Here is a 12,548-nt window from a genome sequence, read left to right on the forward strand (position 1 = left end):
CAAAAACAGGTGGCAGACCACATGTGGCCCATAGGCCTCCATCTGCTCACCCTGGTCTAGAAGAAAATATGCCAAAATGCTAACACTAACTATTTCTGGGTGGTAGAATTATCAGTGATTTCTAATTTACTCTTTTTGTATTTTCTCAACTATATTTAATAATGAGCATGTATTATTTTTAAAATCAGAGCCAATAACATGTTGTTTTTATGATTTTGTGAGGGGTAGGAAAGGCTTTGAGAAGCCCAAACCATGGTCTTGCATAGTTTCATATCTTAAGATCAGTTTTTATTTATTGTTTCTTGGGTTTTCTGTAGGACACAAGATCCTTCAAAACCCATCTTAAGAGAAGGAAGGGAGATGGGGGAAGGGAGGGGAGGAGAGGGGAAGGGAGGGGAGGAGACGGAACAACAGCAAACTCCACCCCAGTCCTGGTGTTTCAGAGAAGGGTGTGACCTACCACTAGACATAAGTCACAGAGGGCCAGCTCTCTGTGAACCTCCTCCAGAATGGCAGGATCCAGGTTTTCTCCAAACCAAACTACGTGAGGTCGCAGCAGTCCTCCACACGCTGCCTCTTCACACCTGTAAGAATGTATCCTTAAGCCAATCCCAAGCCCTGCCCTGCTCGGTCTGCCCGAGGAAGGCCAGGGGCCCCCCCAAATCCAGTCTGTCCAGATCGGTCACCTCTGATCCTTCTTATCACTATCCCTGCGCTCCCAGCTCACATGAGCTTGTCCTGAACACGAAGTACTAACTTTAACCGCCTTATCAAGCTTTTATTTGGTCTGGGTGCACTGGGTTGATTAGTGACAAATGCATTTCAGCCAAGCTTGACCTTCTCTTTCGCAATTACTTCTTCACACTCATGGGCAGGACTGTGCTCAGTTACTGACCTGGGGGGAACACTGGACTCAGATCTGCCTCCGACACCCCAACAACCCCCTAATTTCATCAATGACTTCCTCTCATTTTCTCCGAGATTCACCTTTCTCTTGCCCTGTGTGTAGCCAAGTTCTCTAGTGTCGATCACTAAAATTCTCTTATTGTTCACTCCCTACTACCTCTTAGTCCTCTTACATGTACCTTCTAAAATAATCCCCCCCAAATATCATTTTCATCATATTAATCTCCTATTCAGGAACTCCCCAGGATTCCCTGTTCTTTCAGATCCAAACTTTCGTATTTAGTAAGGAAAACCCTTATTAAGAAAAATAAAAAGGGTTCTGTAGTTAAATAAACCAGTGAAATATTAACATAACCACGTATTAGAGAGTAACAAAGTATTTTAGCATATGACATGCTCTGAGAAGTCCTGCAGTAAAACAAACATACTTGAACTTTGTTTAGTCTCGTGTTATTTGAGCAGGTAACATCTTTTCTTCAAGCAATGCCTGTGAACATCACATGGATCTACTTTCGGAAGTGCTGTTTTAATGTCTGGTTTTGAAAATTTGACATAAAAATAGTTCTAGGTTTTTTTTTATTTTTTAATCTACGAAAATTATGTTTAGTCCTATAATTTCAGCTTTGCAAGAACTTTTCCTGTCTCCATGACCCTCGATTAATAACACTGCTGACAATGCAGAGGGTGAAGATGATAGTAACTAACCTTTATTGTCCAGTTACAGGACACCCGCCGCCGTGCTTTCTATAGACTGGATAAGCCTCTGTAGCGTAACAGCTTCAGAAACTTTCCAAACCTCAAATTGTCCTGCCCTAACACAAAGCAAAAAGGGATGGAAAAGCAGCAGTTCTCTTGACCTTGGTTTGGTTCATCCTTTGTTCTTTAGCCCTTGGCCTCATAGCTCAGGGATGGTTTTTACATTTGTGCATTTAAGAGGCACCTCACCAAATGAACTTAGATTTTGATTCTTAATTTTCTTTTTCTTTTTTCAATCTGGAACACCAAATACAAATCAAAGGTTTTTACCCACCGGGGAAGTTTCTCAACTGGGATTCTGGCATCATGCGTTTCGGGTTCTGGAGCACTGAAATAAGCAATATTAGAAAAGAGAGAATGTCATCGGTATAATCAAAGAACAAAGAAATAACCTAACCCCATGAGTTAAATATATTTGCCTGGCAGGAGATGGTACAAAACTCCTAATTAATACATGCTGACTGAGAAGGGTACTCAAAGGATAGACACCAAAAAATTACACATGGTTTTACCTCAAGAGAGGGAATTTGTATGTGGGGAAAGCGGGGAGCAGCCAATGTGCTAACGGGGTGTTTTATGATTGGTATTGTATATGTTATAATTTGCATCTCATGCAATGATATTATATTGTTATATTACTTGTATAATGTATACTAATGTAAAATGGTCAGGTACAATTTTTCTCAATATTCTAAGTCTATTCTTAATTTCTTTCCCTAATTATAATAATAATACATATTCATCATAGAAATGTTGGAAAATTCAAAAAGATATAAAGAAATCAAAATCAGCCATCCTCCCACCACTCCTGATAATTACTGTTAACATTTTGTTGTATTTTCTTCAGGTCTATTGTCTATACACAGATACATTAACATGGGGAGTGAGAGAGAGAGGTGTGTGTGTTTAAATACAAAGTTGGGTTCATTTAGAACCTGTGGTTTTCACTTAACACTGTAAATTGTGAGCAAAATACTTCTTTCATCAAATGGTATACTGTATCTAGTCTTATTTCCAATAAATATCCATGGGAAGCTTAAATTACTGTTCAATTTCCTCGTATTTGTATTCAACTTAGAGGAGAAAACAACATACACTTAGTCTGTAATGCGGCATAATTACCCTTTTCCTGATAAAGCTGGACAAATCGGACTCTTGTGGTTCTCAGCCACAACTCCACAAGAGGTACATCGAGTTTTAAATATGCTACCTGGAAAAACACAAGTTAAGCAAGACCAGAAATAGTATAACCAAAATCAATTGTCTCCATGTCCAAAAGAGTACAAAACCATTTAGCTTTTACGTGTACATTTTAGCAAATGGGCCTACCCTAGGTATCCTGGGAAATGAAAAGGCATGCAGTGCTACTGAACAAGCCGAGAGCACCTGCCCAGACTTTATAATCTGGAGGGAAGAGAGACAGGTGAAATAACTTACTACATGACTAAGGCGCTCTCCGATCACCTTGGAGTGATGTTTGGGTGGAACTGAACTGGTCAGTGGGGTAGAAGAAGGCAACCGACACCTACGGGCACAATTGACTCAGTACATGATTATAATAAAGCTTTAGTAGCTTGGGATGTGCTTACAGAATCTTAATTTCAACTTGAAGTTTGAATCTTTTATCCAAAACCAGCTCAATGAATCAATAATCAACTAATAAACGAAGAGAATAATTGTTAAAACTAGCAACCATGCACTGAGCTAAACCAATAATGGTGACCGCAACTCGCTAACTATTCTCCATGTGCCGCGTTGTGCTGAGCGTGCCGCACACTGCACTGGATGCATGTTGTTCCCTCTGGCCAGCGTTTCTTCTTTGAGCAGCCATCTCTCCTCTATCCCACACCAAGCTGATGGAGCTGTCAATCACATCCCAAAATACAAGCTCGGGCACTAGTTCCAGACTGGTCAAATCATAGTACCCTACCCCTCCAGCGGTAGTGTTTGGTCAAAAAGGAGGTGTGTGACCTAAGCAAGGCCATCCAGAGGTTTATCTTCTGAGGAGAAAGCTATGCTCGAGTGAGCCTGGAGCCGCCAGATGCTGTCATCGCTGGCAGGTCCACCGCAGACGGAGAAGTCAGGTTCACTCCAAGAGCAAAGGAAGCCGAGGAAAGGAGAGGGAGAGGCAGGGAGGAGAGCCTGATGCTGACGTCACCTCCACCCCAGGGCTCCTCAGTTTTGCGAGCCAATATACCTATTTTATCAGTTTTAACACAGCCACTCTGCTCCATGGTGACATCTCGGAAATTCAGATGGGCCCGACAGTTGTTACTGGCCCCATGACAGATGTGATGTGGTTGAGACAGCCAGCGCTTGCACACGCTTGGTGAAGGGTAACACTGGCGACTGAAACGTGTGGGGACTTGGCTGTTATGCCCGGTGGCCTGACTGGACAAAAGCAGCCCCTGCATGTTTCAGCCGACAAACCATTTAAGGGCCACTGGAGGAAGAAAATGAGTCCTGATTATAGAACCCTTCCATAGGGTTCCATCTTCTTTTGGGAAGGTGAAGAAAAGCCCAATATCAAACTTGCAGAATGTGTGTCGGCAGCTGGGAAGAGAACGCCAGAGGTAACGGAGGAGCACCCTCCTACGGAATGCTGCCTCACTGCCGCCCTGATGGCACACAGCATGCCACTGTGTGGGAAACAGTTATCGATGCCTCCGAGTCATTCAGGAGAAATATCTTGATCACTTTATTTCACTCATATTTTGTTTGGATAGTGACAAGTATCTTCACTTTATTTCACCCATATTTTGTTTTTTATATGAGAGTGATAGAGTTGCTAAAAATATGTATCTAAGTAAATTTTAACAAGCCCTTTCTATAAGTATAAAATAATTCTAAGTGATAACAAAATAAGATATCATGGTTTAGGCAGATTATTTTCTTTCTAAGTATCACATTAAAAACATGATGCATCTTAAAACTGATGGCATCTTCAATTTGATGAAAAGAAGGTCTTTTATTTTCACCTAATTTAGATGACAGTTCTTATCACTTGCAACCAAAAAAGTCCCAACTCATATGCATACATTATCTTATTTAATCCTTAAAATAACTAAGATAGGTGTATCCGCATTTTATACATGGCAAGTGATACAGCTTACATTCTGACACTGCAGAGAAATGAGAAGAGCCATGTGGAAATGGCCCAGACCCAGCAGAAGAAGGTGCCAAAAAGACACTCCATTAGTAGGTGGCTGACTGCTGCTGGGACAAAAGAGAAATGGGCTTCAAACGAACAGTGCTCGGCTTTTATTATCAGGGTGACCACAGCCTAGGCAAAAACGGGCAACTTCACGACACACACACACAAGCAACTTTCCCCACTGGGTCACTATTTCCGGAAAGCCCACTATTAGACAGCATTCCTTGGGACTGAAGTTTTCTAGATTGTTAAATGCAAATGTTTCGGGGAAGAAATCCTTGCACACCCATTTATGCTCTGGTATGAATGAATGTATTAGGGTTTTGGTGACAACAAACAGGGGAAAGGATTGAAAAGACAAGAGGGAAAAAGAAGGTGTCATCAGGGCAGAGAAGGGAAGCCAAAGGGACCCAAGGCAAAATGCACGTGTCACAAACTCGGCGGGCTTGATACAGTGAAGGCCGCTGAGCTGGCAGCTCCCTAAAGGCTTGAGGGTTTCGCAGAAGCACAGCCTCATGGAGCACGCCAACTGCAGGACAAAGGTAAAGTAAATTGATATCCCCGGGAATGCAGCGGTCCTTCGGGGCCAGCTCCTGCTAAAGCCACAGCTGCTCAATGGCCCAAACCTCCTATTTCCTTCAGCCCAGCTGGGCAGTTGTCTCAGAGCACAACCATTCAACAGAACCCCATGGAGGGGAACTGTGCAGACCAGCGCCTCCCCAGGGTAATGGGCACACCAGACACTGGGCATCTCGTCAAAATGCAGATTCTGATTCAATGGGTCCAGGTGTGAAACGGCAGGAGGGATGTTTTATAGTCTGGGTCCCCTCCCCATGTCGGGCTTAGGGTGCTCACCATGGATTTCCAGAAGGTTCTTGGTGCCAGCCTTACGGTGCAGCTCATCAATGTTTTGGGTGATGACCGTGACCCTGCGGCCCTGCTTGTGCAGCCTGGCCTCACACTCGGCAATGGCAAGGTGCCCAGGGTTCGGCTTCGCGCTCTGCATCATTTCCCGCCGGTAGTGGTAGAACTCCCACACGCGTGACGGGTTGTAGGCAAAGGCCTCAGGAGTGGCCAGGTCCTGGGGGTTAGAGAGGAGGCAGGCGTCAGGGAAGGAAAGAAGGGCAAGGGTTCCGGAACACAGGTGGGGGCAGGGGAAAAGGGGCACAGGCGGAACCTTGGGTGACTGCCAATCATGGGGAACACTTGCAGGCCCCTTTTACTCTAAAACGGAGGCAGGCAGCTTTGGGAGGGTGCAAGCTGGCACATGTCCACTGTAGGTACATGCAGTGTGGCAGACACAGAGCGAGGGCCTGCGCCGAAGGCTCTGTCCCAATTCTGGGACTAACAAGGGACCTTGGAGAAATCCGTTTTAATTCCCCCAATTATAAGGCAGATTAAATGCAATCTGTCCCATTTACCACTCAAGTAAGTTATCATGAACATGAAGTAAAGTAATATGCAGGAAGGTAATTTAGGCTGAATCTCCTTTTTCATGGTGTCCCGAAATATATGAAGTCAGTTTCATCTGTCCAGGAAAAAAGTGAAATTGCAAAATGCCCAATTGTGGTATAATGGTCATAGCTGAGAAACTCAGTTTTTATAACTGTAATTATAGTTACACACACACCACTACACGTAATTAAAAAAAAAAAACCAGTATATGTATATTAACAAAACATATAAAAGATGTATTTTTAAAGTACAATTGCTCTTCTGGGAGAGACCAATCTCATCTATGGTGAACAGAGCAGCACAGTAGCTGTCTAGGGCTGGAAGCCGACAGGAAAAAGGCACAAGAGAACCTTTGGCAATGACTCCAATTCTGTATCTTGATTGTGACGGTGGTAGTATTGTGCATTTTATTTTACTGTAAAGGTCCCTGTCTACCTGGTAGTATTGCCAGCCTTCATCTGGGGAGTGGGTCGTCTACACTGTGGATTCTCTGCAGCGCTCCTGTACTTCTTTCCACCCTGCCCTCCACTTAGAACACAAGTGGCCTGAAGCAGTTTACAGGTGGGACACGTGAACCTGGATATATGTGTCCCTGGAACGCAGCTGGAGTCAGAAACATACTCCAGGGCGGCCAGTTGGCTCAGTTGGTTAGAGCGCAGTGCTCATAGCACTAACATTGCCGGTTCGATTCCCACGTGGGCCAATGAGCTGCACCCTCCACAACTAGATTGAAAACGACTTGACTTAGAGCTGATGGGTCCTGGAAAAACACACCGTTCCCCAATAAAAATTCTTCACAAATCCAAAAACAAAAACCTACTCCATTGACTCCTTTGCTTCCCCACAAGCTCTGAGCTGCTCTGACACGACTGACCAGCCCTCTGGCAGCTCCTCCTGACACCAGCGACCCCTCACACCCTTCATCTCTAATTCAGGGACTGCTCTCGGGGCTCCTCTTCCTGGTGGGGCCCTAAGGGCCTCCACTCTTCCCTCTCCCCTCCTTCACCTTTAAGGTAAAGAGCCTCTGTCGGCATCATCGGCAGGGCAGTGGAGAAGTGACAAAACATCCTAAACATTCGCCATCCTGAGACAGTTAATAGAGGAAGGAAGGGAAGGTTCATTAACCCTTCATTTGGAACTCATGTATGGAGTTGAATTACTGAATTATTTGATTGCCTTCCTTCAACCAACAAAGAGCTATTAAGTACCACATGCCAGAGTTCTGGGAGGAGGCACAGAGCAATGAATAAAAGACAAAATGCCCTGCCCTCCAAAACTAGGGATTTCCTGGGCCAGGGGAGGGGAGGAAACCTGCTACAAAGAGCCTTGAGGGAGTTTTCTGGGGCACAGAAGTGTTTCACGGTGACCATGGTGGTGGCTACGTTACGTATACATTTTTAAAAGTCATCAAACTTGCACTTAAAATTGGTGAATTTTATTGTATGGCTATTATACTTGAATAAAAACTGAATTTAAAACAATCCATGCCCCCGTAGAACTTACATTTTAATGGCCTTCATATAAAGTTTTGAACATTAAGCCCTAAGCCTTCAATAATCCAACTTTGGTTTTAATATGAAAAGTCCACAGAAACTTTAAAAATTGTAATACTTAATTTCAGTATGTATAATAAAGTAATGAATTAAGCTAACCAAGTTTTTCTGATTCCACTTTATTTACTACAAGAAATCTAACTGTTATCTGAATAAATGTAATCTATACATACCTGGAAAGTAAGGAGAGTTAGCTGCTTTGCTTAGATCTCAGATTTTAATCATACGGATACTGTGTTGATGCCAAAATGAACAGGACAAAAAAAGAGTCACGATTTCAAAACTTTGCTCTCTGGGTTTCAGGCATGAGCATAGGTTCTGAGTCAAACTCTGTTATGGTTTCATTTAGAAGAGCCTTTGAATGTTCTGGAAACACTACTCACCTGAGATTTCCACTTTCTCCAATAACCACCAGCTCCTCTGAAAGTTGGAAGCCCACTTTCAGCACTAATGCCAGCCCCTGAAAGGACGACTATGTGCTTTGCTTTTGCAAAAACCTCCCGAAAACTGGCCATATCTAAAGGGAGAGAATAAAATCTTTATCAGCATTTGGATATTTATATCCCACGTTAATTGTCCATACAGGTTCCCCTGCTGTCGGAAAGCAGAGCCTTCCTAAGAAACCTTGCATCAAGTGAAGAAGCCACTAGCTTAGGACACACTGTGCTAACAGATGTACAGAACAAATGGAGACAGAGCCCAGATGCCCACAGACAGTTCAAAGCTCTGGGACTTGACGCTGAGGTGCCAAGTGTCATGCCCTGAGAACAAGCTTGGCGGGGCCACTCTCCCTGCTTGGGGCGTGCGCTGTCTCTATAACTCACTGCAAAACAATCACTGAACGATATTTTGTTTTTCACCTTTTTTTGTAAAAGCAAACAATCCTCTTTGGATTTCCTCCGTTTAGTGAAAGCAGGTTCAAATGTGGGTTTTTTTTTTAATGACGAAGTGGTACAGAGCAAACTTCAAAAGGCCCGGGGGATACCTGTATTTTGAAACTTGACCTTGCGTGAAATTAAACTTTAAGATACCCAAATAAACATCGTATCATGAAGACACGATCCATATGCCTCATGTGTGAACATACAGCATCTTAAGAAAGAAACCGGGCCTTCAGGTCCACAGCACTGGCTCTGAATCTCAGCCTCGTCTCCATCCATCCGTGTGGTCTTTTGCGAATCACTGACCCTCTGCTCTCCTGGGTTCCCTCGGCTGTTGGATGTGCACAATTGTGTCTTTCCTAGAGCCGGGCTGTTACAACGATTAAAAGAGCCTAATGGATGGGAATGCATCTTCCTTCATAAAAGTAAAAACAACCTTTTGCATTTGTGTGTGTGTGTGTGTGCGTGGACTGACCTCAGGCCCTTTGCACCCCAAAGCCTTCCTTCCTCCCCAAGTTCACTTGCCTTTGGGGATCTTGCTAATTCTAGCTTCTCTCAGCATCACTACCAACCTCAACTATGAACAAGTGCTCTGCCCCAAATCTGGACACATGACTTTCTCCTTATGGCTCAAATTAGAGTTGGACTTTTCAACAAGATGGCACCAGACACCTGGGGTTACAAAAGGGACCTGAACATAGAGAATAACACGCAGCAAGTAATCGTGGTTACTGTGCATGGTTTGCCCACCAGCTCGCAGGCTTTGTTCTGCACGTCCAGGCACTCTCCCCCTGATCTCAGACCAACAGAGGCAGCAACCACCATTGAGTGAGGGCTCACTGCACCCCACGCTCTGTGCTAAGTGCTGTACGTGGATCACAAGGTAGAGTTTGCCCCTAAACAAATATCCTCATCCCAGGATAGGAATGAGGAGTCCGATTCAGAACTGCCACTGTTTCTCCTGGGAGGCAGAGATTAGGTCAGGGCACAGCATATGGCTGAGAGCTACACCTTTCTCTCCCAGGCACTGTGGTGCTGCAAGCCCTCATACGAGGGATAAGTGAGGCTCTGCAAGCCCTCATACGAGGGATAAGTGAGGTTCTGCAAGCCCTCATACGAGGGATAAGTGAGGCTCTGCAAGCCCTCATACGAGGGATAAGTGAGGTTCTGCAAGCCCTCATACGAGGGATAAGTGAGGCTCTGCAAGCCCTCATACGAGGGATAAGTGAGGTTCTGCAAGCCCTCATACGAGGGATAAGTGAGGCTCTGCAAGCCCTCATCTGTGGGATAAGTGAGGTTCTGCAAGACCTCATATGTGGGATAAGTGAGGTTCTGCAAGACCTCATATGTGGGATAAGTGAGGTTCTGCAAGCCCTCATACGAGGGATAAGTGAGGTTCTGCAAGCCCTCATCTGTGGGATAAGTGAGGTTCTGCAAGACCTCATATGTGGGATAAGTGAGGTTCTGCAAGACCTCATACGTGGGATAAGTGAGGTTCTGCAAGCCCTCATACGAGGGATAAGTGAGGCTCTGCAAGCCCTCATACGAGGGATAAGTGAGGTTCTGCAAGCCCTCATACGAGGGATAAGTGAGGTTCTGCAAGCCCTCATACGAGGGATAAGTGAGGTTCTGCAAGCCCTCATACGAGGGATAAGTGAGGTTCTGCAAGCCCTCATACGAGGGATAAGTGAGGTTCTGCAAGCCCTCATACGAGGGATAAGTGAGGTTCTGCAAGCCCTCATACGAGGGATAAGTGAGGCTCTGCAAGCCCTCATACGAGGGATAAGTGAGGTTCTGCAAGCCCTCATACGTGGGATAAGTGAGGTTCTGCAAGCCCTCATACGAGGGATAAGTGAGGTTCTGCAAGCCCTCATACGAGGGATAAGTGAGGTTCTGCAAGCCCTCATACGAGGGATAAGTGAGGTTCTGCAAGCCCTCATACGAGGGATAAGTGAGGTTCTGCAAGCCCTCATACGTGGGATAAGTGAGGTTCTGCAAGCCCTCATACGAGGGATAAGTGAGGTTCTGCAAGCCCTCATACGAGGGATAAGTGAGGTTCTGCAAGCCCTCATACGAGGGATAAGTGAGGTTCTGCAAGCCCTCATACGAGGGATAAGTGAGGTTCTGCAAGCCCTCATACGAGGGATAAGTGAGGTTCTGCAAGCCCTCATATGTGGGATAAGTGAGGTTCTGCAAGCCCTCATACATAGGATAAGTGAGGCTCTGCAAGCCCTCATATGTGGGATAAGTGAGGTTCTGCAAGCCCTCATACATAGGATAAGTGAGGCTCTGCAAGCCCTCATATGTGGGATAAGTGAGGTTCTGCAAGCCCTCATACGAGGGATAAGTGAGGTTCTGCAAGCCCTCATATGTGGGATAAGTGAGGCTCTGCAAGCCCTCATATGTGGGATAAGTGAGGTTCTGCAAGCCCTCATACATAGGATAAGTGAGGCTCTGCAAGCCCTCATATGTGGGATAAGCATGCAGGCCAGGCCTAAGCTGTACAGAGCTGAGCATAAGGGAGAAGAGAGACTCCCTGTTTGCCCTCCACCTGGAGAAGCAAGTCCCAGACCAGCACTGCCTGTGGCCGGCCCGGGCCACTGGTGTGGACACCTTCTAGGAGTGGTCAACCTGTGCTAAAGATGAAGATTTCTGCAAAAGTGGAAGTGAGTCCCTCAGCTGATGGAGCAGGCTTTCTGGTCTTCCCCTTGGAGGCAACAGCAACCAAGGTTAACCCCTGGACTGAGTGAGCACACCCTAAGAGATAGAACCAGTGATAGGCAGGATGGAGGAAAGAAAGAAAGATAGGGGGTGGGGGCTCAGAGACAATGAACTTGAATATTAAAGCGAACATGACTTCAGTTTGTACCCCAAACTGGTACTTACTGAATGGCTCCCTCTAGGCAGGGATGGCACTTCCTCACCCTCCTACGCAAAGAGCCTCCTCTAACGCCCGCCTAGGGTAGAGAATCTCAAGAAGGCTCCATCTCTCCTCGCTTTCCCTTTCTCTGTGACTAGTGGTAAGAATGAACAGTCAAGGTAGACTCTCAGAAACAAAGAAGCTCCAGCTCCCTCTCTGACCACATTCCCTGTGCTCTCTGGGATCACTTTTCTGGCAGCATAAGGCTCAAAGGAATGAAGATGGTTCACGCACACTGTTCCCTTTGGGTGTAACCAGCCCAACTACCCGCCAGCCATGGGAACACTCTGCCTAAACTCACACCCTTTTCAGAGATAGACTGGTGTGAAAACTAAGGCCCACAAAAGCTGTCCAACCCGGAAGATTTCCAAAACAAGAAACTCAGTCTAGGTCATTACAGAATTTGTAGTCTGATCTAATCCCCTGAAAGAACAAGATGCTAATTACGAAAATGTACAAATACTTTCCTAGGAACTATTTACACGACTCCTGGGTACAAACCCTACAAACATCCATAGGACTTGAAAGTTCACCCATGAAACTTGTCCCTGCTCTAAAGGTCTTTTCTATCCCAAATGTAAACTCTGTCATCCTACTGACAAGTAGATTCCTAGATCAGGGTGATTTCTGTGAAGGGACCACTTTAAGCAACTTCTAGAAACAAATAGAAAAGTCAACTCAGGTTTGGTTCTCGGAGAATAGGATGTAAGATATAATAATGTAAAAGTGGTGCAAAATCTCTTATTGAAAAAATTTTAAAAAAGACATTTCTTAACAGCTAAAGGAAAACACAACAGGATGTTTTATGGTTTCAAGCCCAGGCAGGCAACTTTTGGTCAAGTACACGCTTCTCGGTGCCGCCACAGCCTCTAACAGCCTGTCCTGAAGAGCTGTGAATATTAAGGGATTGGGGCAGCTGAGCA

At 45.2% G+C, this 12,548-nt stretch overlaps 1 protein-coding gene across 3 annotated transcripts in view; it reads right to left on the bottom strand.

The window, feature by feature from the left end:
* SIRT5 (sirtuin 5) overlaps positions 1–12,548 on the bottom strand; it is a 35,354-nt gene that overhangs the window by 13,789 nt on the left and 9,017 nt on the right. For 2 of the 3 annotated variants that reach the window (XM_033115928.1, XM_033115927.1), the window contains exons 3-7: positions 8,208–8,341; positions 5,672–5,897; positions 2,785–2,872; positions 1,937–1,990; positions 461–584 (exon numbers count right to left, since the gene is read on the bottom strand). In XM_033115928.1, the coding sequence (XP_032971819.1) occupies positions 461–584; positions 1,937–1,990; positions 2,785–2,872; positions 5,672–5,897; positions 8,208–8,341 (626 nt within the window). The remainder of the gene's footprint in view (positions 1–460; positions 585–1,936; positions 1,991–2,784; positions 2,873–5,671; positions 5,898–8,207; positions 8,342–12,548) is intronic. The other variant, XM_033115929.1, reaches the window with a different exon arrangement.

This window comes from Rhinolophus ferrumequinum, chromosome 9 (genome assembly GCF_004115265.2).
Source record: "Rhinolophus ferrumequinum isolate MPI-CBG mRhiFer1 chromosome 9, mRhiFer1_v1.p, whole genome shotgun sequence".
In the NCBI taxonomy this organism is placed as follows: domain Eukaryota; kingdom Metazoa; phylum Chordata; class Mammalia; order Chiroptera; family Rhinolophidae; genus Rhinolophus; species Rhinolophus ferrumequinum.